We start from the raw sequence: 22,426 nt of genomic DNA, 5'->3' as shown, positions 1-22,426 counted from the left end.
CAAGGTCCCTTATTTGCATTTGGCAGTGTTGTGCCTCCTGCCAACAACACACTCCAAACCAGGACCAGGAAGAGAAATAATGGGCTCTGGTGCTTTTCCTTTTACACACACACGCATACCTATGGGATAGTGTAGCATATAGCACAGAAGGAGGTCATTCAGTCCATCAGGTTTTTGGCAGTTTTCAAAGGAAGAGTCCTACTAAATCCTTCCACCCGCTCTTTCCATATAATTTTATTCTTTGTATTTATTCAATTTCCTTTTGAACACTAATTTGAACCTGTATCCTCCACAATATCAAGGAGAGAGTGCCCGCCACATCCTAAATGCCTATTCATGTAAAATGTTTTTCCTTGTGTTGCCCCTATTTTTTTGCCAATCAACTTAAATTATGTTTAATCTGGGCTATTTGATTATTGATCCTGCACCTAATGGAAACCGTTTCTATTTATTTCATCCCACCCTTTCCATAACTTTATACAGTACCTTCAAATCGCCTCAAGCTCATTGGCTCTAAGAGAACAGCTCCAGCTTCTCTGTAATTCCTCATTCCTGGAGCCATTCCCAGTAAATCTCTACTGAACTCTCTACAAAGTCTTCACATCCTTCGGGTGCCCAAAATTGGGAACCATAGTCGCCAGCGGGATTGAACTACTTTATGTAGGTTCAGGAAAATCTCTTGGCTTTTGTACTGTATGCATCTATTTATAAAATCCATCAAAAGTGCAGGTTTCAACCGGTTCCTTGATGGACTGGTCATACCAGTCGTGGGAGAGGGAAGGAAACGGGACCTGGAAGCACCACTAGCACTGGGAGAGATCATGGACAGCATCAGCTCCATGCAGACGGGGAAGGCGCCGGGACCGGACGGATTCCCGGCGGACTTCTACAAAAAATTTGCGACAGCGCTGGCCCTGCACCTGCGGGAGATGTTCACAGACTCGCTAGCTAGGGGCACGTTGCCACCCACGTTCGCACAGGCCTCAATCTCGCTGATACCTAAGAAAGACAAAGACCCAACGGAATGTGGGTCATACAGACCCATATCTCTGCTGAACGCAGACGCCAAAATACTGGCCAAAATCCTAGCCAAAAGGCTAGAAGACTGTGTACCTGAGGTGGTCACAGAGGACCAGACGGGCTTCGTCAAAGGTAGACAGCTCACCTCGAACATCAGGCGCCTGCTGAACGTGATAATGACCCCCTCCGGGGAGAGAACACAAGAGGTGATCGTCTCCCTGGACGCAGAAAAGGCCTTCGACAGAGTCGAATGGAAATACCTCATAGAGGTACTGGAGCGGTTCGGGCTTGGAACAGGGTTCACCGCGTGGGTAAAACTCCTATACAACGCCCCCATGGCGAGTGTACGGACCAACAATACCAACTCCCAATACTTCCAGCTGCACAGGGGCACCAGACAAGGATGCCCACTGTCCCCACTGCTGTTCGCACTAGCAATCGAACCGCTAGCAATTGCGCTCAGGGCAGCAAAAAATTGGAGGGGGATCCGAAGGGGAGGCAGAGAGCACAGAGCCTCACTCTATGCAGACGATCTGCTCCTCTACATCTCGGACCCACAAAGCAGCATGGACGGAATCATCGCGCTCCTGAAAGAGTTTGGAGCCTTCTCGGGCTACAAACTCAACATGAGCAAAAGCGAGATCTTCCCAGTACACCAGCAAGGGGGAGGGGCAGCACTAAAGGGGCTGCCGTTCAAACAAGCCCGACATAAATTCCGCTACCTGGGGATCCAAATAGCCCATGACTGGAAAGGGATCCACAAATGGAACCTCACCAGCCTGGCGGAGGAAGTAAAAAAGGACCTGCAAAGATGGAACACACTCCCACTCTCCCTCGCAGGAAGAGTCCAGACGATCAAAATGAACGTATTGCCCAGGTTCCTCTTCCTGTTTAGATCCATTCCGATCTACATCCCCAAGGCCTTCTTCATAGCGCTGGACAAACTTATCATGGCGTTCGTATGGGGGGGGGTAAAAATGCTAGGATCCCAAAGAAGGTCCTACAGAAAACAAAATCCAGGGGGGGGCTAGCCCTCCCGAATCTACAATTCTACCACTGGGCGGCAACAGCCGAGCGAGTAAGGGGATGGATCCAGGAGCCAGAAGCCGAGTGGGTGTGTGCGGAGGAGGCCTCCTGCATGGGGACCTCCCTCCGGGCCCTCGCCACGGCAGCACTCCCATCCCCACCCAAAAAACACTCCAGCAGCCCAGTGGTGACAGCCACCCTCCAATCCTGGAACCAACTGCGGCAGCAATTTGGCCTGAACAAAATGTCGGACAAGGCTCCCATCTGCAACAACCATAGGTTCAAACCAGCACTGACTGACGCCACCCTCAAAAGGTGGAGACAGGACGGGGGGACACTGACAGTCAGGGACCTATACACGGACGACAGGATCGCAACACTGGACGAACTGACAGAGAAATTTCAGCTAGCTGGGGGGAACGAGCTACGGTACCTGCAGCTCAAAAACTTCCTACGAAAGGAGACAAGGACGTACCCACAACCGCCACGACAGACACTACTGGAAGACCTACTGGACGCAAGTATCCTAGAGAAAGGGAACTGTAGTGACATGTATGGCCGACTGGTAGATAGGGACGACACCGTACTGGACGCAACAAGAAGGAAATGGGAGGACGACCTGGGGATGGAGATAGGGTGGGGACTCTGGAGCGAAGCACTGCATAGGGTCAACTCCACCTCCACGTGCGCAAGGCTCAGCCTGACGCAACTAAAAGTGGTACATAGAGCCCACTTAACGAGAAACCGTATGAGTAGGTTCTTCCCGGAGGTGGAGGACGGATGTGAGCGGTGCCAAAGAGGCCCGGCCAACCACGCCCACATGTTCTGGTCTTGCCCCAGACTTGTGGAGTACTGGACAGTCTTCTTCGAGGCTATGTCCAAAGTGGTGGGGGTGAGGGTGGAGCCATGCCCGATAGTGGCGGTCTTCGGGGTTTCAGACCAGCCAGATCTATTCCTGGGGAGGAGGGCGGATGCCCTTGCCTCCCTGATCGCCCGCCGTAGAATCCTGTTTGGCTGGCGGTCAGCAGCACCGCCCAGAGCTGCAGACTGGCTGTCCGACCTCTCGGATTCTCTCCAAATGGAGAAAATCAAATTTGCCATCCGAGGGTCGGACGACGGCTTCCACAGAACGTGGGAGCCATTCATGCAATTGTTCCGGGACCTGTTTGTGGCCAACGTACAAGAGGAAGAATAGTCGGGGGAAGGTAGCCGGCGGGGAGGGGGGGGGTGCTACGGGCTCGTTACGGGGGTTTGATGGCTAGCTAAGGCCCAAAACCAAACTAAATAAACGCCAATAAACATGTTGGGGAATGTAAAATAAGTATGCCGACAAAGAGGGGGAGGCCACAGTTATTACTACGAAGATGCTCACCTGTAAATATATATGTTAATTTTTGCGTGTTTTTTTCTCTCTCTAACAATTTGTAATTTGTTCAATATAAAACATGAAAACTGAATAAAAAACATTTATAAAAAAAAAAGTGCAGGTTTCAGAATGATGCACTTTACAACCGAAGATTTGTCAAACAACGACACACAACTTTATTTTTCATATTCTGCAAGCTGTGCTTTTCTGAATCCGACCTGTTGCAATATCTGAGGAGTAGCATCATAAAGACTTGAACCTCACAAGCACTGCAAACAGCAATCCCATGTACAAATGAGAATATCTTGAACTATGAGTGGCATATTCAATTGTTGCATGACTCCTGGCTTCACTTCCAAGTTTAAACGTAGCAAAACATTTTAACACCAATCATGTGCTATTTCTATCCAGATAAGTGGAATTTGTTAACAGAAAAATGATACTTTGTATTGAGTGATAAATATTTTCTCCATTTTAAATTGAAACTGACCACACTTCCAAATGCCCAACATGGAGCATAAAATAGGAGAACAATGTGCCCCAGATGCTGGAAATCCGAAATATAAATACTCAGCAGGCCAGGCAGTATCTGTGAAGAGAGAAACAGAGCCATCTTTTCAGGACCAGGATCTGAACTACTTTTGACCTCTATTTCTCTCTGCCCTACCCTAAATACTGAGCATTTCCAACACTTTCTGTTTCTATTGGAGCAAAAATAACTTTTTGCCAGCCTCCAAAAGAACAATCCATGCTTGTGAGCCTCATTCCTCGGGAACCCAGCAGCAGCGCAGCCTGAGGTTAGGTTCGGCACAACATTAAGCATGAATTTCGAAAACACAAGTTAGGATAAACAACTTGCTGAGGAAAGAAAAGGCAATGTCAAAGCAGTAAATGAGTAACTTTAAAATAATGAGTAATTAATAAAAAGGACCATTTAAAAATGCCGAGCATCAGAGCTAACTAATAAAACCCTTTTGAAATGAAAATCGCTTATCGTCACAAGGAGGCTTCAAATGAAGTTACTGTGAAAAGCCCCTAGTCGCCACATTCCAGCGCCTGTTCGGGGAGGCTGGTACGGGAATTTGCTTAAAAAGCAGAGCTAGAGTGTGGTATGGTGGCGTAGTGGTTACCACTACTGTTTCACGGTGCCGAGGACCAAGGTTCAATCCCGGCCCCGGGTCACTGTCCTTGTGGAGTTTGCGCTTTCTTCATGGGTCTCACCCCCACAACCCAAAGATGCCCACAGTCTCCACTAGATTTAGGGCAGCATGGTAGCACAGTGGTTAGTACAGCTGCTTCACAGCGCCATGGTCCCAGGTTCAATTCCCCGCTTGGGTCACTGTCTGTGCGGAGTCTGCACGGTCTCCATGTGTGTGCATGGGTTTCCTCTGGGTGCTCCGGTTTCCTCCCACAGTTCAAAGATGTGCAGGTTAGATGGATTGGCCAGGCTAAATTGCCCTTAGTGTCCAAAATTGCCCTTAGTGTTGGGTGGGGTTGCTGGGTGACAGGGATAGGGTGGAGGTGTGGGCTTGGATGGGGCGCTCTCTCCAAGAGCTGGTGCAGACTCGATGGGCCGAATGGCCTCATTCTGCACTGTAAATTCTATGTGCAGGGTAGGTGGATTGGCCACGCTAAATTGCCCCTTAATTAGGGGGGGGGGGGAGAGAGAAGAAGAGCTAGAGAGAGACCGAGTAGGCCCAAGTTCCTGGTCACCAGGGAAGGAGGAGGGACAGGAACCAAGCTAAGGATTTGGATTTGACTAACACTGGCCTTGATTTCACATCTGCTGGTGCCCACTTGGAGCTGGCCTCAGTGGAATTCATACAAAAGTGAGGGTCAGAAGCGAGTTGTCTTTCAGCCTGGCTTGTCCTCCTCTCCTGAACTTAGAAAATAATTGAGAGCTGGGACCATTTCTGGGTCCTGACTCAAGTCATTGGTGACTTGGCAATTATTCCACCTGAACAGCAACATTGAATAATAGCTTTGAGAAGTGTGTGGCTGATCTTTCTACTCTCTCCTGTGGTTTGTTTCTCAAGCCATATCCTTTCCCATTTCTCCAGTACTTTGTTACAACTTACACATGTCAACCATCAGCCTTGTAGATTATAATATAATATAATATAACTAAGCTATATCTTTGTAAATAACATTTAAATTAGACAATTATTTTCTTTCAACTTCTTCCCATCATTGGACCCTAACTAATGTGTACTTAAAATTTAGGCTAATTTTTCCCCTTTCAGCAGTTTCAAACTGATCAATTCATTTACATTTTGTGCCTCCAACAAATGCGTGTGATATAGCCTCTGAGAGAAGCATGTTCTGGAACCAGCCAGAGAGCAGGTTGAATCACACTGAAGTGATCTGGAATTCTAGGCTAGGGAATACAGCAATAGAAAAGCATTAGCAAACATTTAAGGGGATATTACAGAATACTCAGTAAATATATTACTGCTGTAAATAAAAATTCAAAGGGACATACCACCACCTGTGGTTCACTAAAGAAGTTAGGGAAAGTAGCAAACTTAAGGAAAAATCATATAGAAACTAGCAGAGTTGGCCAGGGAGAACTGGTGGATGTGGTTTATTGAGATTTTCAGAAGGCGTTCAACATGGTCTCACATAGTAGATTAATAGGTAAAGTTAAAGCGCATGGGATTACAGGTAGTGTCTTGAGATGGATAGGAAGCAAAAAGTTGGAATAAATGCGTCTTTTTCTGATTAGAAGGCAGTGACTAGTGGGGTTCCGCAGGGATATTTGTTAGGACCCCAACTGTTCACATTATGTATTAATGATTTGGATGAGGGAACTAAATGTATTTTCTCCAAATTTGCAGATGATACAAAGTTGGGTGGGAGGGTGAGATGTGAGGAGGATGCAGAGATGCTTCAGCGGGTTTTGGACAGGCTGAGTGAGTGGGCATATGCATGGCCGATGCAGGATAATGTGGATAAATGTGAGGTTATCCACTTCTGTAGCAAAAATAGGAGGGCAGATTATTATTTGAATGGGTGTAAATTGAGAGAGGTGGATACTCTGCGAGACCTTGGTATCCTCGTGCACCAGTCGCTGAAAGTAAGCGCACAGGTACAGCAGGCAGTAAAGAAGGCAAATGGTATGTTGGCCTTCAAAACGAGAGGATTTGAGTATGGGAATAGACATTTTACTGCAATTGTATAGGGCACTGGTGAGGCCACACCTGGAGTATTGTGTTCAGTCTTGGTGTCCATATCTGACGAAGGATGTTCTTGTTATGGAGGGAGTGCAACAAAGGTTTACCAGGCTGAATCCTGGGATGGCGGGACTGTCATATGAGGAGAGACTAAGTCGGTTAGGATTATATTCATTGGAATTTAGAAGGGTGAGAGGGGATCTCATAGAAACTTACAACATTCGAACAGGATTAGACAGGGTACATTCAGAAGGAATGTTCCCGATGGTGGAGTCATAGTTTGAGGATAAGGGGTAAACCTTTTAGGACTGAGGGTGAGGACAAATTTCTTCACCCAGAGTGGTGAATCTGAGGGATTCACTACCACAGAAAGTAGTTGAGGCCAAAACATTGTGTAATTTCAAGAAGCAATCAGATATAGCTCTTGGTGCTAAAGGGATCAAGAGATATGGGGGAAAGGCGGGATCAGAGTATTGAACTTTATGATCAGCCATGATAATGAATGGCAGAAGAGGCTCGAAGGACTGAATGGCGGAGCACGCTCAAAAGGGCTGAGTGGACTCCTCCGGCTTCTATTTTATATGTTTCTATATGATTGCGCAAATATAATCAGCAGGTCAGATGATTGATTAGAACATAAAGAACAGCAAAGAATGACCAAAAAATTAATCAGGAGAAAGAAATGGATAGTAAGAATCTCTACAGGTATGTAAAAAGGGAAAGAATAAGTAAAGTGAGTGTTGATAATAAGGAAATGGCGGATGAAATGAACAAATATTTTGCTTCGGTCCTCACTACAGGGGATAAAAAAATTCCAATAGCTATAAATCAGGAGGTGGAGGGGAGAGAGGAACTTAGGGAAATTATAATCACTAGGGAAACTGATGGAGCCGTGGCTGATAAGTCTCCAGGTTCAGATGGACATCATCCTCGGGTCTTAAAAGAGGTGGCTAATGAGGTAGTAGATGCATTGGTGTTTATTTTCCAAAATTTACCAGATTCTGGAAAGGTCCGATAAGACTAGAAAGTAGCAAATAAAACCCGCTTTAGTCCAGAAGGGAGGGAGGTAGGAACAGGGTGATATAGGCCAGTTAGCTTGACATCTGTGGTGGGGAAGCAGAATCAGTCATTTAAGACAGTATTCTGCAAAGTCGGGGGCGTGACCCGCAGGTGGGTCGTGGAACTGCCCTTTGCGGCGCTCCCAATCGCGCAAATCCCCGCGCAGCAGCCGGCTTTTAATAACACCGGCTGCAAGCGGCCTTTAAAATGGCCGTGAACATGTAAATAAAATTCAGCCGCATTGCGCATGTGCGCACGATCATCGTTTTTGTTTCAAGTTCGGGGGGGATTTTTTTCATTTATTTTATTATGGTTTTTTTTTACAAGTTCGGTGGGGTTTTATTTGATAAAACTTTACAGGAAAAAAATGCAGAACTTGTGACATACTTTCCGACACAGGAAGGCTTCACCTTCATCCAACAGGTTCCATTGGAGGAGCGTGTACGGGGGCCAAAGGGACCCAAAACCATTTCCTCCATTATTATCAGCAGCAAACAAGGTAAGAGAAAATGGTGGGTCGCTCAGGTCGGCCGGCGTGGGTCGTGAAGGTCGGTCAGCGTGCGTCGCGAAGATCGGCTGGGTTGGGTCCCGAAAGTCGGCTGCTTGGTAAAAATGGGTCCCCGGAAAAAAAGTTTGAAGAACACTGATTTAAGAGGTTATAGCTGGGCGCTCAGAAAAATTCATGGTAATCGGGAAGAGTCAGCATGGTTTTATGAAAGGGAAGTCATGCTTTAACAATGTATCTGAGCTCTTTGAAGGAGCAACATGTAACAAATATGTGTAACAAAAACAGAATACTGTGGCACAGTGGCTAGCACTGCTGCCTCACAGCGCCAGTAACAAAAACAGAATGGGTGGCACAGTGGTTAGCACTGCTGCCTCACAGCACCAGGGGCCCGGGTTCAATTCCAGCCTTGGGTGACTGTCTGTGTGGAGTTTGCACTTTCTCCCCATGTCTGCGTGGGTTTCCTCCAGGTGCTCTGGTTTCCTACCACAGTCCACAGATTTGCAGATTATATGGATTGCCCATGTTAAAATTGACCCATAGGTTAGGTGGGGTTACAGCAATACTGCAGGACACCCTATGTCTCATGGTATTTTATGCTGTGGATAAAGGGGAGCCTGTAGATGTACTGTATTTGAATTTCCAGAAAGCAATTGATAAGGTGCCACATCAAAGGTTATTGCAGAAAATAAAAATTCATGGTGAAAGGGGTAAGATATTAGCCTGGATTGAAGATTGGCAGAAAACAGAAAGTATGCACAAATGGGTCTTTGTCTGATTATCAAATGTGACGAGAGCAGTTCTGCAGGGGTCTGTGTTGGGGGCTCAACGTTTTGCAATTTACATCAAAAGTGTTCTCCCCCCCACACACACACACACGGCAAGGAGTTTGTAGATGAATATAAATCGGTTATGTGAATGGCCAAAGATCTGGCAGAAAGAGTATAATATGGGAAAATGTGAAGTTCACTTTGGCAGGAAGAATGTGTTACTTAAATGGAGAATGACGGCAGAATTTCATGGTTAACATGCAGGTAATCGAGAAAGCTAATGGAATGCTATCCTTTATTGCGAGGATTGAATGTAAAAGTAAGGATGTTGTGCTTTAATTATACAGGACACTTGTGAAAGCACATCTTGACTATTGTGTGCAATTTTGATCTCCTTATTGAAGCAAGGATGTAAATGAATTGGAGGCGATTCAAAAGTGGTTTACTAGATTGATACCTGAAATGAGCAGGTTGTCTTCTGAGAATAGGTTGGCGAGGTTCAGCGTGTTTCCACTGCAGTCCAGAAAAGTGAGGGGTGATTTGATTAAGTGTCTAAGATCCTGAATGTTGGAGACTCCCGGTGGGGTAATGTGCGGGGTAGATGCGCGCGTTTGGCTCCCGCTAGAGTACTGTACTTTTTGCCCCTTTTCTTACTACCATGGATTGTTTACTCTCGAAGCCCACATAATTATTATAATAATGATCTTATATGACTGAAATGCCCGCAAAAATCAGGGAAAAGAAGGCTGCAAGCAGAATTTAATTGACTGAGTCCGAGGCCTCTCTCAGATCATCGGCAGGTAAAATGGAAGTGAGTTTCGGCGCAGGAACATTGTGCCTTTAAGTGGGAAGGCTATTCTATCAGGACATGGGTGGGAAGCTGGTGAAGAAAAAGGCAGCATTCAATGTAGTCAAGGCTGCCCTGTAAGTGGAGTCTGGGTCGGTTTGGTCTCCCCAGCTCGGCTCAGAGTAACTTTGGAGGGAAACGATGATTTCTACGACGCGCTGGGAGAGGCAGACTCATCAAAAACACAAGTTGGGTGCGGTGTAATTGTGTTTTCGGTTCTGTTGACGGGCATGTTGAATTGTTACATTGTTGGGAGTTTCATGTTTTATACTTTTGTTCTTGTTGCCAGGTTTTATTTAGATTTGGGGTTTTGCAGTATGTGGGGTTCTGTTTGTTATGAAAATATATAGTGTCCTTTTGGAGCGCAAAGGTACATGGGGGTTTCGGTATTTTGTTTATAATAATTTTCCTTTATCTCCAGTTGGAAGCCTCCCTGCTAACTTAAGAGTTAGCTATCCGGAGTGGTTTTGAAGTGTTTGCTGCAGCTCATTATAGGCTTTCAGGTCCTGAGTTTAGAGTTCTTGTTTTGTTTGGGTTTGTTAGACGTAGACTTTAGTTTGCCTCGCTTCTATTTGTATTTGGACTTGGGTGTGGTTGCATTCAAGGGCGATGGAGGGGGGAGCAGGTAGTTTGCTGACGGTGTCTGTAGATTTTTCTTTGTTCAGTCTGTTGACTTGGTGGCCATCTTGGGTGGACATGCTTGATTATACCTTTTTAAGTGTCTCTTGGGTAATCCTCTTGGTGGAAATGGCTGACTCTGGATTGAGGTGGGATGGGAGACCCCCAATTCGCTTAGTTGGCTGGAATGTAAGGGGCTTCAATCACCCAGTGAAAAGATTGAGCGTATTTGCTCACCGTAAGAGTTTAAACTCCTTTTGTGAATCCAACACAAGTTTATAGAGTCAAATAGAAACTGACATTATTTACGACAATATGCACACAGGTTCCCTTTCGAGCCAGTACCACACTGGCCAGCTCTATTTATACAGCTGCATTACTAATGATTGCCCCCCCCTTCATTGGGGGAGCTCATATTCCACAAGGAACATGGTGTGGTAACCAGTTGTCCCCATCTAACAGGATCCGGGCAGGTTATAACATTTTTCCGATGTAGTGTTTTTGCAAGAGACCCATTTGTGCATCAGGGACCAAACTAGGCTGTGCAAGGGGTGGGTATGGCAGGTCTTTCATTTGTGTTTCTATGGTAGAGCCAGGCGTGTGGCGGGTTTAATTAATAAAAGGGTTCAGTTCTCTGCCTCCTAACATTTTGGCCGACCCCAATGGTAGATACGTTATTATCTGTGGCTCCCCAGTGATCACCCTGGTTGTTATGGTTATTTACGCTCTGAACTGGGATGATACGAATTTTATTAGTATCCTGCTGGCCTCCCTTCCCAATTTAGACTCGCTTCAGCTGCTTTTAAGTGGGACCTGAACTGTGTTTTGGATCCTAGATTGGATCGTTCCATGGTTAAATCTCTTGCTCCGTCGGGAGTGGCCAGGACTTGTCTTTCATGATTCAGGTGGGGGGTAGATCTTTGCCGCCTCTTCCACCCAAGCGGAAATTTTTTTCCCCCGTATGTTCATCAGGTATCTTTGCAGATTGACTTTTGTGTTGTAGATGGGTCTCCCCTCCCTTCAGTGGTGGTGGCTGAGTACTCAGCTTGTTATTTCGGACCATGCCCTGCACTGTGTTGATTTGGTGCCAGAATCTGGCCCCACCCAACGTCCACCATGGAGGTTAGAAACAACACTATTAGCAGATAAGAGACTTTGTGAGCGAAACTGTCACTTCTAACTGGGCCTCACCCTGGCCGTCTCCGACCACCTCGATCAATTAAGGATTGTCTTGATTTAATTCAATTCTCCATCGTCAAACTTTAACCATGATCTTCCAGTTCAATCACATCAGGATCAAATAATTATGGGTTGTTCATCCTGATGTTAATAAGGGGTTAAAAGATGAGGGATGCCAGAGCTTGTGAAAATGCAGCCGCTCCTACGCTCACGTTACAAGACTTCCGAGGACACTGTTTTAAAGTTAGGGCTCACCCTTATAGGACAGAGATGAGGAGAAATGTTTTCTCTTAAAGGGAACTCTCTGCTTCATGTTTCCGGCCTTGGTCAACCTGCAACCATGTCTCTATTATAATAATAATAATAATAATAATAATAATCACTTATTGGCACAAGTAGGCTTCAATGAAATTACTGTGAAAAGCCCCTAGTCGCCACATTCCAGCGCCTGTTCGGGGAGGCTGGTACGGGAATTGAACCTGCGCTGCTGGCCTTGTTCTGCATTGCAAGCCAGCTATTTAGCCCACTGTTAAACCAGCCCCTAATGGCAATTATATCATATCTGTTTACTTCTATTTGTGCCATCAGTCAATTTACCTTGTTGCGAATGCTGTGCGCAGGGAGGCATGGAACATCCTGCCCTCAGACGTTGTTTCCCCTGCCTGTTGAATTGAGAACATGGGGGTGGAGTCTCAGAATAAGGCGCCTATCATTTTTGTGGGAGATGAGGGGAGATTTCTTCACCCGGAGGGTTGTTTATCATTGGCGATCTGTACCCAAGGGGGTTGTGGATTCTCTCATTTGAATATTTTTAAGGCTGAGATAGACAGATCTTTGATCTCTTACAGTGACAAGGCATATGGGGAGTTGATGGGAAAGTGGCTGAGTGGAGTTGAGGATTGCGGCCGATCGTCATCTATTGAATAGTGGAGCAGGCTGAGTGGCTTCTGCTCCTTTTTCTCGTGTTCTTCTCTCAAAATCTCCCCCTCCTCATGTTGCATGACTGTGACATTTTCTTTCAATTTCTCACACTAGGCATCCTGCAGATTGTGAATGATTCAGTAGTTTGTGCCAAATTAGAAACATTTTTGTGCTGTTGGACTAATGCCCACGAGTAATTGAATTAAGGTTGCCCAAACTCATCATACGGTACCGTTATGTTCAGAAAGCTTTTTATCTTGAGACCTTTTGTCTTTGGTTTTGAATGCACATCCCAAAATTTAAAGATCTGCCCATTAAACTGTGCCATTCAATTCTCCAGCTTTTTTGCCTGGCACCAGGAAACACATCAGCAGCACTGGCTGGTAAAAATTCAATGGAAGTTACAACACGGAATCAGATCATTCAGCCCAAACAGAAACTGTGTCAGCATTTACCTATCTTGCAAGCAAATAGTTTTTATCACGTTTAATCCATGCTTCCAATCCCTTCAACACCTTTTCCTTCATCCACTTATGCAATCTAATTGTGATCATTGCCATTGTTTCTCCCTTGCCTACCAACTCTGGAAGTGAATTCCACAGCCTCACAACTCTGTGTGGATTTTGCTCAGCTAACAGGAAATCCTAGCAATCAGTTGCAAAGCCCAGTGGGCAGAAAGACCCATGTTCATCAAATCCTCTCGGCCGTCAGTCTTTCTGAGTCTGTAAATTTACTACTGGGTCACAGCTGGCTGTGTGAGACCCATTCCGCACAGTTTATGATGCCACTGCAGTAAAGGATCCAGGCTTGTTTATACCACTGTGTACAATTGATGGCAGGTGATTGGTTTGCGGTTATGTGCATGAACACCTGGAGCATGACTAGCCATCAAATGAGTCCCATTTATTTAGACCCAAGATGCTTGTTTCACACTGGTACTAAATGTACTTTTAGGTTTTTGTTCATGAAAGTGTAACCATGTTGGCAAACGTATGGTTTACCTGCCATCATCTGCAAGTGTAAAGATTTTACAAGGGGTTGAAAATTGCACTTGATTGTTGAAAAGTAAAGGATGAAATAGTATTTTCTCACTTTTGGCATTGAGAATCATATAGTTGAATGGGGTAAAAGAAATGAGGAAAAGCAGGATACATTTCACCACAATCATCACCTCCTCCAGGAGTTCCTGGCAATTGCATACACCTTAAATATAATGGAAGTACAAATAGATGAACCTTGAAGTGAATCCTACTCCCTTCATAATGAGTCGTATTTGCTTACTCTACCAACAATAGAAATTCAACTTCCAATTTCTTTTTGTAGGCATTGTGTCAATATAACGGCATCTTCCTTATCACTCGTCTTCCACTTTACCTCGGTTCTTGGCTTCATGGAGAACCTATTTAATGTTTAGTAACATGAAGATTGTATAATGGTATCTAGAGATCTTGTATACCAATATATTCGTTGCTATGCAACATACCTCTATTAAAGTGTAACTGTATGAATCCACTTGTTTTAAGTGAAGTACATGATTGATAGTGCTGTCCCTTCTGTAATTACAAAATGTTGGTGTGAATGGAATTGGATATTGGCTGTGAAAAATGTGAATAACATTTCAGGCAAGTCATAAACTAGAGTTGCAGAAACTGCTTAGTGATTATTAGTGTTGTTTGTGAGGTTAATGTTTTGAAAATAAACATGTATCTCTATCCCTATATGTTTCTATCGCTCTCTCTCCTCACTCTATCTATCCCTATCTCTCTCTCCTCACTCTTTATGTATTATAATGTGTGTGGAAGGGGGAGGAAAGCAAAGTTAATGGATTGTATAGTAAATCACTGATATCCACCAGGCTCTTCTGACTTGATTATATTTGTCACTAATTTCGTATGTGTTATTCCTAACCTTATCGGGCTCATGGTGTACCTAGATTTCTACAGCTGCAGATCACTGCTTCCTGTGAATTTAATTTTCCTATCTATAAATTGAGTGAAATAGTTATCGAGTTCTCTTGTTCCCGATATTATTGATTCTGAATATTGTTTATGTCCCTGTAAATATTGTATACATGTGGACTTGCTCTGCATGTACCAAATACGGACCTCAATTGTTAGCCAACCTGAGCGTTCTAATATTTAACCAAAAGAAATAAATTCACTCATTTCATTTGAAGAATGAAGCATTGAATGGCTGTTCCAACAAATTCAGCATAAAGTTTTTTTTTAGAAATGCAGGACAAACTTTCCCACTCAGTTGAAATAGTGCTGTATGTTTTTTTTTTTGAAGGATCTGTTTTAGTTAGATTCTGTTTGAATCTTTTTTGCAGATTACAAGGTGCTCAACTATCACTGGCACAGTGGTGATATAACCGAAGGGGCAGCTGCTCCCACAGACATTTAAAAAAAACACATTCCCAACCCCCATTAACAGCTGGCCTGCTGGAAAGGCGAATAACAAAAGGGGAATGAAGAAGCCAGGTGGAAATTGTATTATTTGAAAAAGGCTTTGCTGTTCCTTAAATCTATTGTTTTATTCATACAGATCAAATCATATTTCTGGTGGAAGTGCCTCTTTACTCTTCAGGATAACATAACAGATATAGGAATAATGTGCTACAATTTACATTTAAACAACCCCCGTAAAAGTTTACACTTGACTATTCCGATTCCTTATAAAATGAGGTTAATAAAGCCAAAAACTATTAAATGGTAAATTCACTTAATTTAAACGGAGTACTTTCTCTTTAGTTTCAGTATGCACTCCTTGATATAAAATCCCCAATTTCCATCCGTTTCTTCTCTTCTGAAGGTCTGAACCTTCTAACATACAGTAAATGTACATGCTAGCGTGCAGTTCGTGTGTGAGAGAGAGAGAGAAAGAGCGCTAGATTTGAGTTATTTGACTATGGGTCACATCATGAAAATATTTTATACAGATGCATTTTGCAGTCTGAGTCACTGGCTAGCTGTCAAGGGCTTGTCGTGTCTTTCCCCTCCCTCATCTTGAGTGCTGAGGCCAAGGTAACATCCCACAGTCCCTCCTTTCAGCTGTGATTGACGATTGTGATGCATTTACTTGTGGAGTAATTTGAAAAGTGACACTTTGTGGCCTTATACAAGATTAAAATTTACTCTGTAAAAATTGCTCAAACTTGTATAACCGTTCTCAAATATGAGTGAAAAGAAACCCTGTTCTGTTTGACTCTACTTTACTGGTCTATGAGGTAATGTACTCGAGCTTATTTAGAACTGTTGCTAGTGGAATTGCTTCCAGTTGAGAAAGGAGCCATCTGTTATAGTGCAGCTGCTCTGTTCAGACCATGTATTGGTGATACAGCCACTCAGTGAATACATTATGCAGTGAATACACAGAATTACACACTGCAAAGCCCAGGGAGATGGTCTGATTTTGCCCAACAATAGGTATTCCTTTTCAATAAAACAAAAATACACAGTAGGAGTGTTTACCCCCTTTTTTTTTTGAAGCTGGGCATACTGCCGAAGTATTTTCTTTTCGTTGGTCATGCAACATCTGTTGTCGTCTTGAGGAAGATTGGATCAGTGATTTAATGTTTGCGGGCTGTGTCTCCTGTTGGTTGACCTTGTTACTGGTCTGTAACTTAGATTAAAAGTCGAGGCTACGCTTCACTGAACTGTTGAAATGGTTTAAAGAAGTCCTCATGCTCTATTTCGGAACCACTGCAGCTGAAATATTGTATTCATTGCACAGTGAGGAGCTTTTGTAAAATATTGGGTCCCCAATGAAAGACAATTTACAGATCCAGAAGTAAACTAGCCTTGTCTAATGACCCCGGGTTCCAATGATATTCTAAGCCAGGTGATTGCACAGGAACCAAAATATATAGGTGATTATTGTAACAATTGTATTACAATAGCTTTAACCATCATAAGATGATGCAACTTTTTGGTTCAATGTGTGTTTGGTATCTCGCACAGTACACAATTAACATGATTCCGAACAAACTCTAGCTTATTAGGCACTGCACATTTTGCACTTAAATCGAGCATAAATGCCAGTGAATGTGAATCAACTTGCCTTTGACGTAGTAATCTAGCACATTTACTGTGTCTGGTCTCCTTGTTAGTATCAAACACTTTCTATTATTTCATGAAATTGTTTGATACATCTACAGTGATCAAAAAAATGTTCTTGTTTTCTGAGAAAAGGGTTGAAAACTAGTTCCACGTGTGCCTGTGTTACGTACATTGTGCCTTCCATACAATGTGACATTTTTATTTTAGCAAGCAGTAACTGTCCAGTAATCAGCAGCAATTTCAGTAGAGCGGGGGGGGGGGGGGGGGGGGGGGGGGGTGTCCACATAAAGAACGTGAGAGACAAGCAGGAGGGACAAAGTCGCAAGGGACAGATCCAGGGATAAACTAACCCCCAAACCAAACAGTAACTAAACACTTGTAAATGCATGTTTTGGCCTTATTGGGGAATGTAGAATATGTATGCCGACTAAGTGGGGTCACGGCCTTAATTGTAGTGAAGATACTTGCATGTGAATATATGTGTGGGTTTCTGGCGCAGTTTTGTAATTTATACGTTGTTGGATATAAAATATGAAAACTCAATAAAAACACCTTTTTAAAAAAAAAAGTAATTTCCTGAGTGCATTGTCAAGTCACACCCTAATTGCAATTATCTTTTATTGTGTCTTTGCTTCTTCACATACAGTTGTAAATGAAATTCAGAAAGTCAAACACCTGCTGTTAATTGTATCATTGGTACACTGGGAACTAAATACTAATTTGTCCTATATTGCAGTGAATGGCCAAAGAAAATATGTATTTCACGGAAATGCCTTTTTAAGATGATCACTTAACTTGGATTAGTAGATGGGTCACATTCAGCGTAACGTGTTCTCGCAATCGAGTGCTAATTAGACTATTCCAGCAGTTCATTTGCTCGCAGCTTTAAGAAATTAGCACTGTTTCATAACTTCAACTGCCTTTCAACAGCTAGGGTGGAAGTGAGGGTTTAAGTCGGTCGCTGCAGACTCGATGGGCCGAATAACTTCCTTCTGCACCGTATGTTCTATGTATCAATCAGCATTAAATTATCAGCCATTTCACAAACTAAGTTTGCACTGCAAAATAAAATGTTGTCACATTAGATATTATAAACAAATAATATGAAGCATACCTCTGATAAATCTGTTTCCCAAAGCCAAAGTTTTCACTGTAACAAAAAGCCATATTAGGTTTAAAACAAAACTCTTTTGATTGTGCACTTGGACACGTTTCTAACAAATACCTGGGAAACAATTTTTACTATAGTGACACGAAATGGCTGAAATGTACAGGTAGTAGTTTTTTTAGTTAAATGAATATTTGGTCTCCTATTGTAGCTGGTGACATTTGTTGGCTTTTAAGACATCTCCTCATACAAAGTGACCAACAGAATAAGCTGTCTAAGATGAAGAAACCAAAAATTTGGGAATATTTGCAAAACAAAAAGTGGGTGTTGCCATCATTATTCCTCCTTTTAACTTTTGTTTAAAAGTGTGCAACCATTTGAAATCATCTTTCCACAGCAGAACTTCATGGCACCAATTTTCCCTTGTCCTAAATGCAATTGACTCCTTCCTGCCACCCCTAGTACCAAAGTGTAACCTATGGTACATTTGACTTTGAAGACAACATTGTATGGTAAATTTAGATATCAAAAAAGTGGGGCCGGGTATGGAGATGTTCGCTCTACACCCCGTCACTTTGTGGCATTCTCAAATCTAGACTTTTGAAGTATTTGTAATTGGCTTCACCTTTTAATTTATCAATTTGACATTCTCTTTTCACTTCTACAATTTTTTCCAGGTACATTTTGAACAATTTAAAGAAGCATTAATCTTTATCTTGTCAACTACCATTGAAGGGAATTTCTCAGGAGATGACGGTTATCAAGCACTAGGTAGGTGGAAGAAAGCGACTGTAATTTTAAGAGTTATATGACGTATCTTAGTAAGATGCACACATATTTTCTAATGCAGTGAAATTATGATTGATTTAAGTGCAATTTTCAAAGTCTGTTGCCTTCAAAAAGGCAAATATTGGAAAGCTCAAGAACAGAACATCATTTCTTACTGCTACCCTTCAGTTGTATACTTCAGTGGCAGAATATGATCCCTGTTCTCTGTACAAGCAAGTGCTTTTTACCCCAAGGACATAATTTAACAAAGCATGACAATTTTTTTGTAATAGGTGCTGCAGTGTCTACATTTGGTTTGTATGAAGGAACACTGCACCCCTGCACTTTCATAATTTATAATCACATTCTGACAGCAGGTGGGTCTCTGATTAATACAGATGATTCCTTCACTGTGACTAGGCAATTGTACATGAGAGTGATCGAGGGAATTAGTGCTTTTGTGTTCCTTTAAGCTGTAGGAGTCGACAGCAGTGTTGCTGAGCTACAGCTATACCCCCCCGCCCCCCCAGAATACTGCTTTAATTTTCGACTGAGAAACCCAGCCATGTCACTAACGCAGGTCTCTACACGCCGGGGGGGGGCGGGGAGCTTCGAGTCCCTCCACATTTGGGGGGGGGGGGGGGGGGGGCTTCGAGTCCCTCCACATTAATAAGATCCGTCTCCAGGGAGGCAAAGGCCAAGGCGTCGGCCTCTTTCGCCCCTTGAACTCCCGGCTCTTCCTACACTCCAAAGATCGCCTTCTCTGGACTCGGCACCACCTGTGTTTTGAGTACCGTGGACATTGCCTTAGCGAAACCCTGCCAGAACCCTCTAAGCTTCGGGCATGCCCAGAACATGCGGACATGGTTTGCTGGGCTTCCCGCGCGCCGCACACCTGGCCTCTATCCCGAAAAACTTGCTCTTCAGGGCCACAGTCATGTGTGCCCGGTGGACTACCTTGAATTGTATCAGACGAAGCCTGGCACATAATAAGGATGCATTAACCCTGCTAAGGGCATCCGCCCACAGACCCACCTCTATCTCTCCTGCTAGCTCGTCCTCCCGCTTGCCCTTAAGCTCCTCACCGGGGTTTCCTCCGCATCCCACAGCGCCTGGTAAATATCTGATACCTTCCCCTCTCCCACCCAGGATGAAATGTATATTTTAACATATTCACTTTCAAGGATAATTTTCATTCTTTGACCATTTTGCAACCAGTGGAAACAACTTTAAAAATTTATTCTTCAAAATTGTGAAAATGCCTAATACGTCCAACCTTAACCTAAGGTTCCAAGGAGCGCAGCTGTAATTTGTCAACCTTTTCCTCATAACTATGAACTCTTCGTCAACTCATGTTTCCATATCATTCCATGGCTGTAATATAAATTTGTCTTATAATGGGGTGTCCAAAACTGTGGCCTGCTCTTGGCGACGTACTGCTGCATTATTCCTTATAGTTTACAATGCCCTTAATTTGTTACCATCAGCAAATTACGATATAATCCATTTTGCGCCTATGCCCAAATTGTTACTTTCTGTTCCCTAGCTAGATTTCTATCAATTTGGCTGCAGTCCCTTTGATATCATACATCTTAATTTTCTTCATGAGTCTTTGATGGGACAGTTTACAACTTACTTTTGTGGGGTCTGTGTGCAATCTCCGCTGCATTTTCTTTATCTATACACTCCGACTTCTTCAAGATATTCAATTCAATCCATGCTCTTCTAAGTATTCATTTGTTATAGAATCTTGAGGTTTACCCAGAGCCAAAATAAGACTAATTGGCCTCTAAGCCTTTGCTAATTCCTTTCTTTTTTCTTGTCATAAGTGTAATCTTTTCCACTCTCCAGTCCTTTGGCAGTATTCATGTTTCCAAACCATTTGGAAGACTACTTTTCATGTCTCCACTTTCTAACCTGCCTCTGTGTTTCAAGATGTATGATTGGTAGGCCTGAGGACCTTACTGCTTTTTGTCCCATTTACTTTTAATAGTTTTCTTTACTAATAGTTACTTTTACCGCCACTTCTAAACCTAAGGACAAAAACGTGTGAACCATTCCATCATTCCTGTACTTTCAAGTATATGATGGTCTTGGAATATTTCAAGTGTTTCCAGCCCTCCTTTGACTATTGTTTGACTTGATTTAATAATAAGCTTTGTCATTGTCTTTACATTAACCACAACTTTTTTATGTTCCTTCCCAGCCTTCCAATCTTTCGCTGGTTACTTTATATCTACTATGTGTATTTTGCACATTTTGTCTCCTGTATTACCCCGCTCTGTTTATTAAAAACCTCCTTTTTATCTTCATTGGTTTCTTTTTATTCTTATTCATAAAACCTCAGCATTTCACAGCTATCATTTCCACTGGTAATGTAACCTTATTGATTTCCTATTTGAATGTTCCCATATTGCTGGTTCTTTGTTAATTCATTTATAGTATTTTGGGGTTAGCCTGAAGAGTCATCTACTTAGAGGTTGTACTCGTTAATCAGCATGGTAAATTCTGGCTTCTAAAAAGTTTCTGAAAGTGCGTTCCATAATATTTATGGTGATAGTAAAGGTGGGGCTGGGAAGAGTTTTTTTAAAATTAAAGTTTGCTTTATTTTATGCATCTGATGCCTGGGTATGTTTGTATATGTGCTGTGTTTGTATTTCTCCTACTCTGGGCTCACTGGGCAATTTACCAAATACGGTAAGATGATGCTCTACTCCTTTTAGTTCCTGATAGAAGATATACAAGTGTTCCCCAGGTGACTTGTTTTCCCTTGCTCAATCTTCTTCCCCCTTTCTAATGGCTTGAACTCAGTGGTTTCCCCTGTTAACATGACTGAGATCAATACCTCATTACTTTGGGGTGCAACATGTTGGATCTACTAAATACCATGATATTGCTGCATTTGATTCTTTTAAAATTTTGCTCTGTCTGTATGCCACTGTATGAAAATAAATCACTGATTTTAACCTCCTCCTAGCTGAAACCTGACAATGCAGTCCCTCTGTGCAGGGACAGCTTGACTCAGGTGTGTTGCTAGGTGATGCCTGGTAACTAAACAATAGCTATTGGGAATAATCATTGAAACATGTAATGTATTTGTATTAACCAGTTCCAGGTTTGTTGCCTTTTCCTACGCATTTAACGTACATTTGAAATATTGCAAGCCAGGTATTGCAAGGCTTTGGTTCCCAATAGTTCCATGTTTGCATTACCAAACCAATTGGTGTAGTGTCCAAGTGAGACACACTAAATAAATGTTACGCAGGCTGTGTTCAATATTATGCCATATTCTGAAATTCTGCACACTGTTTTTCATACAAAGATGTGGGGCTGAATTTTCCTCTGGGCTCAGGGAAAGGTGGGCGAGAACATAACGTGCGCACCTTGTGGTTTACAAAGTGCAAGCCCGAGCCATATATCACCATTCCTTCGCTTCACTGTGTCAAAATCCTAGAATTCTCTCCCGAGCAGCAGAGTGGATGTCTCCTCACCTCGGGGACTGCAAAGGTTCAAGAAGGCAGCTCACCACCACCTACTCAAGAACAATTAAGGATGGGCAATGAATGCTAGCCTAGCCAGCGACTCCCACACCCCGCAAATGAATTTTGAAAAAAGCCATTTTTGTCCTATCACAGTGGAGCAGGGCTTGCTGCGAAGTTGTGAGCGGCACTGGAGTGCGGAACGAGTGTGGAGTGCGGGACGAGTGGATGTGTGTGTGTGCGCGCGGGAGCGGGCCGGTTGAAAGGCCCGTTCCGTCTCTCAAACACTGTATTTCAGCTCCCAAAAGTGTTTAAAGGATCCCCAAATCTCACCCCTCACTTTGCGCCCATACCTTCTCAGATTACCCATGCGGCCCTTATGCTTCTTAAATATCCTGCTCATCCACTCACTCAGATGCACTCACTCACCCACATGCACTATGTACAGTCCTCTGATTCAATGCAATATCGATGGAAATTATTTTACGTGCCTTTGGAAAGAAAATAAACCTCACGTCATCAAGCATAA

The 22,426-nt window shown here is 43.3% G+C and overlaps 1 protein-coding gene across 5 annotated transcripts in view; it reads left to right on the top strand.

Annotated features, from left to right (window-relative positions):
• The window catches only part of nin (ninein (GSK3B interacting protein)), a 189,961-nt gene that overhangs the window by 35,322 nt on the left and 132,213 nt on the right, over positions 1–22,426 (top strand). For all 5 annotated transcript variants that reach the window (XM_038778397.1, XM_038778396.1, XM_038778394.1 and 2 more), the window contains exon 3: positions 18,328–18,421. In XM_038778397.1, the coding sequence (XP_038634325.1) occupies positions 18,328–18,421 (94 nt within the window). The remainder of the gene's footprint in view (positions 1–18,327; positions 18,422–22,426) is intronic.

This window comes from Scyliorhinus canicula, chromosome 2 (assembly GCF_902713615.1).
Source record: "Scyliorhinus canicula chromosome 2, sScyCan1.1, whole genome shotgun sequence".
NCBI classification, from domain to species: domain Eukaryota; kingdom Metazoa; phylum Chordata; class Chondrichthyes; order Carcharhiniformes; family Scyliorhinidae; genus Scyliorhinus; species Scyliorhinus canicula.
The sequence above is the reverse complement of the archived record's forward strand: the minus strand, read 5'-3'. Positions and strand labels throughout refer to the sequence as shown.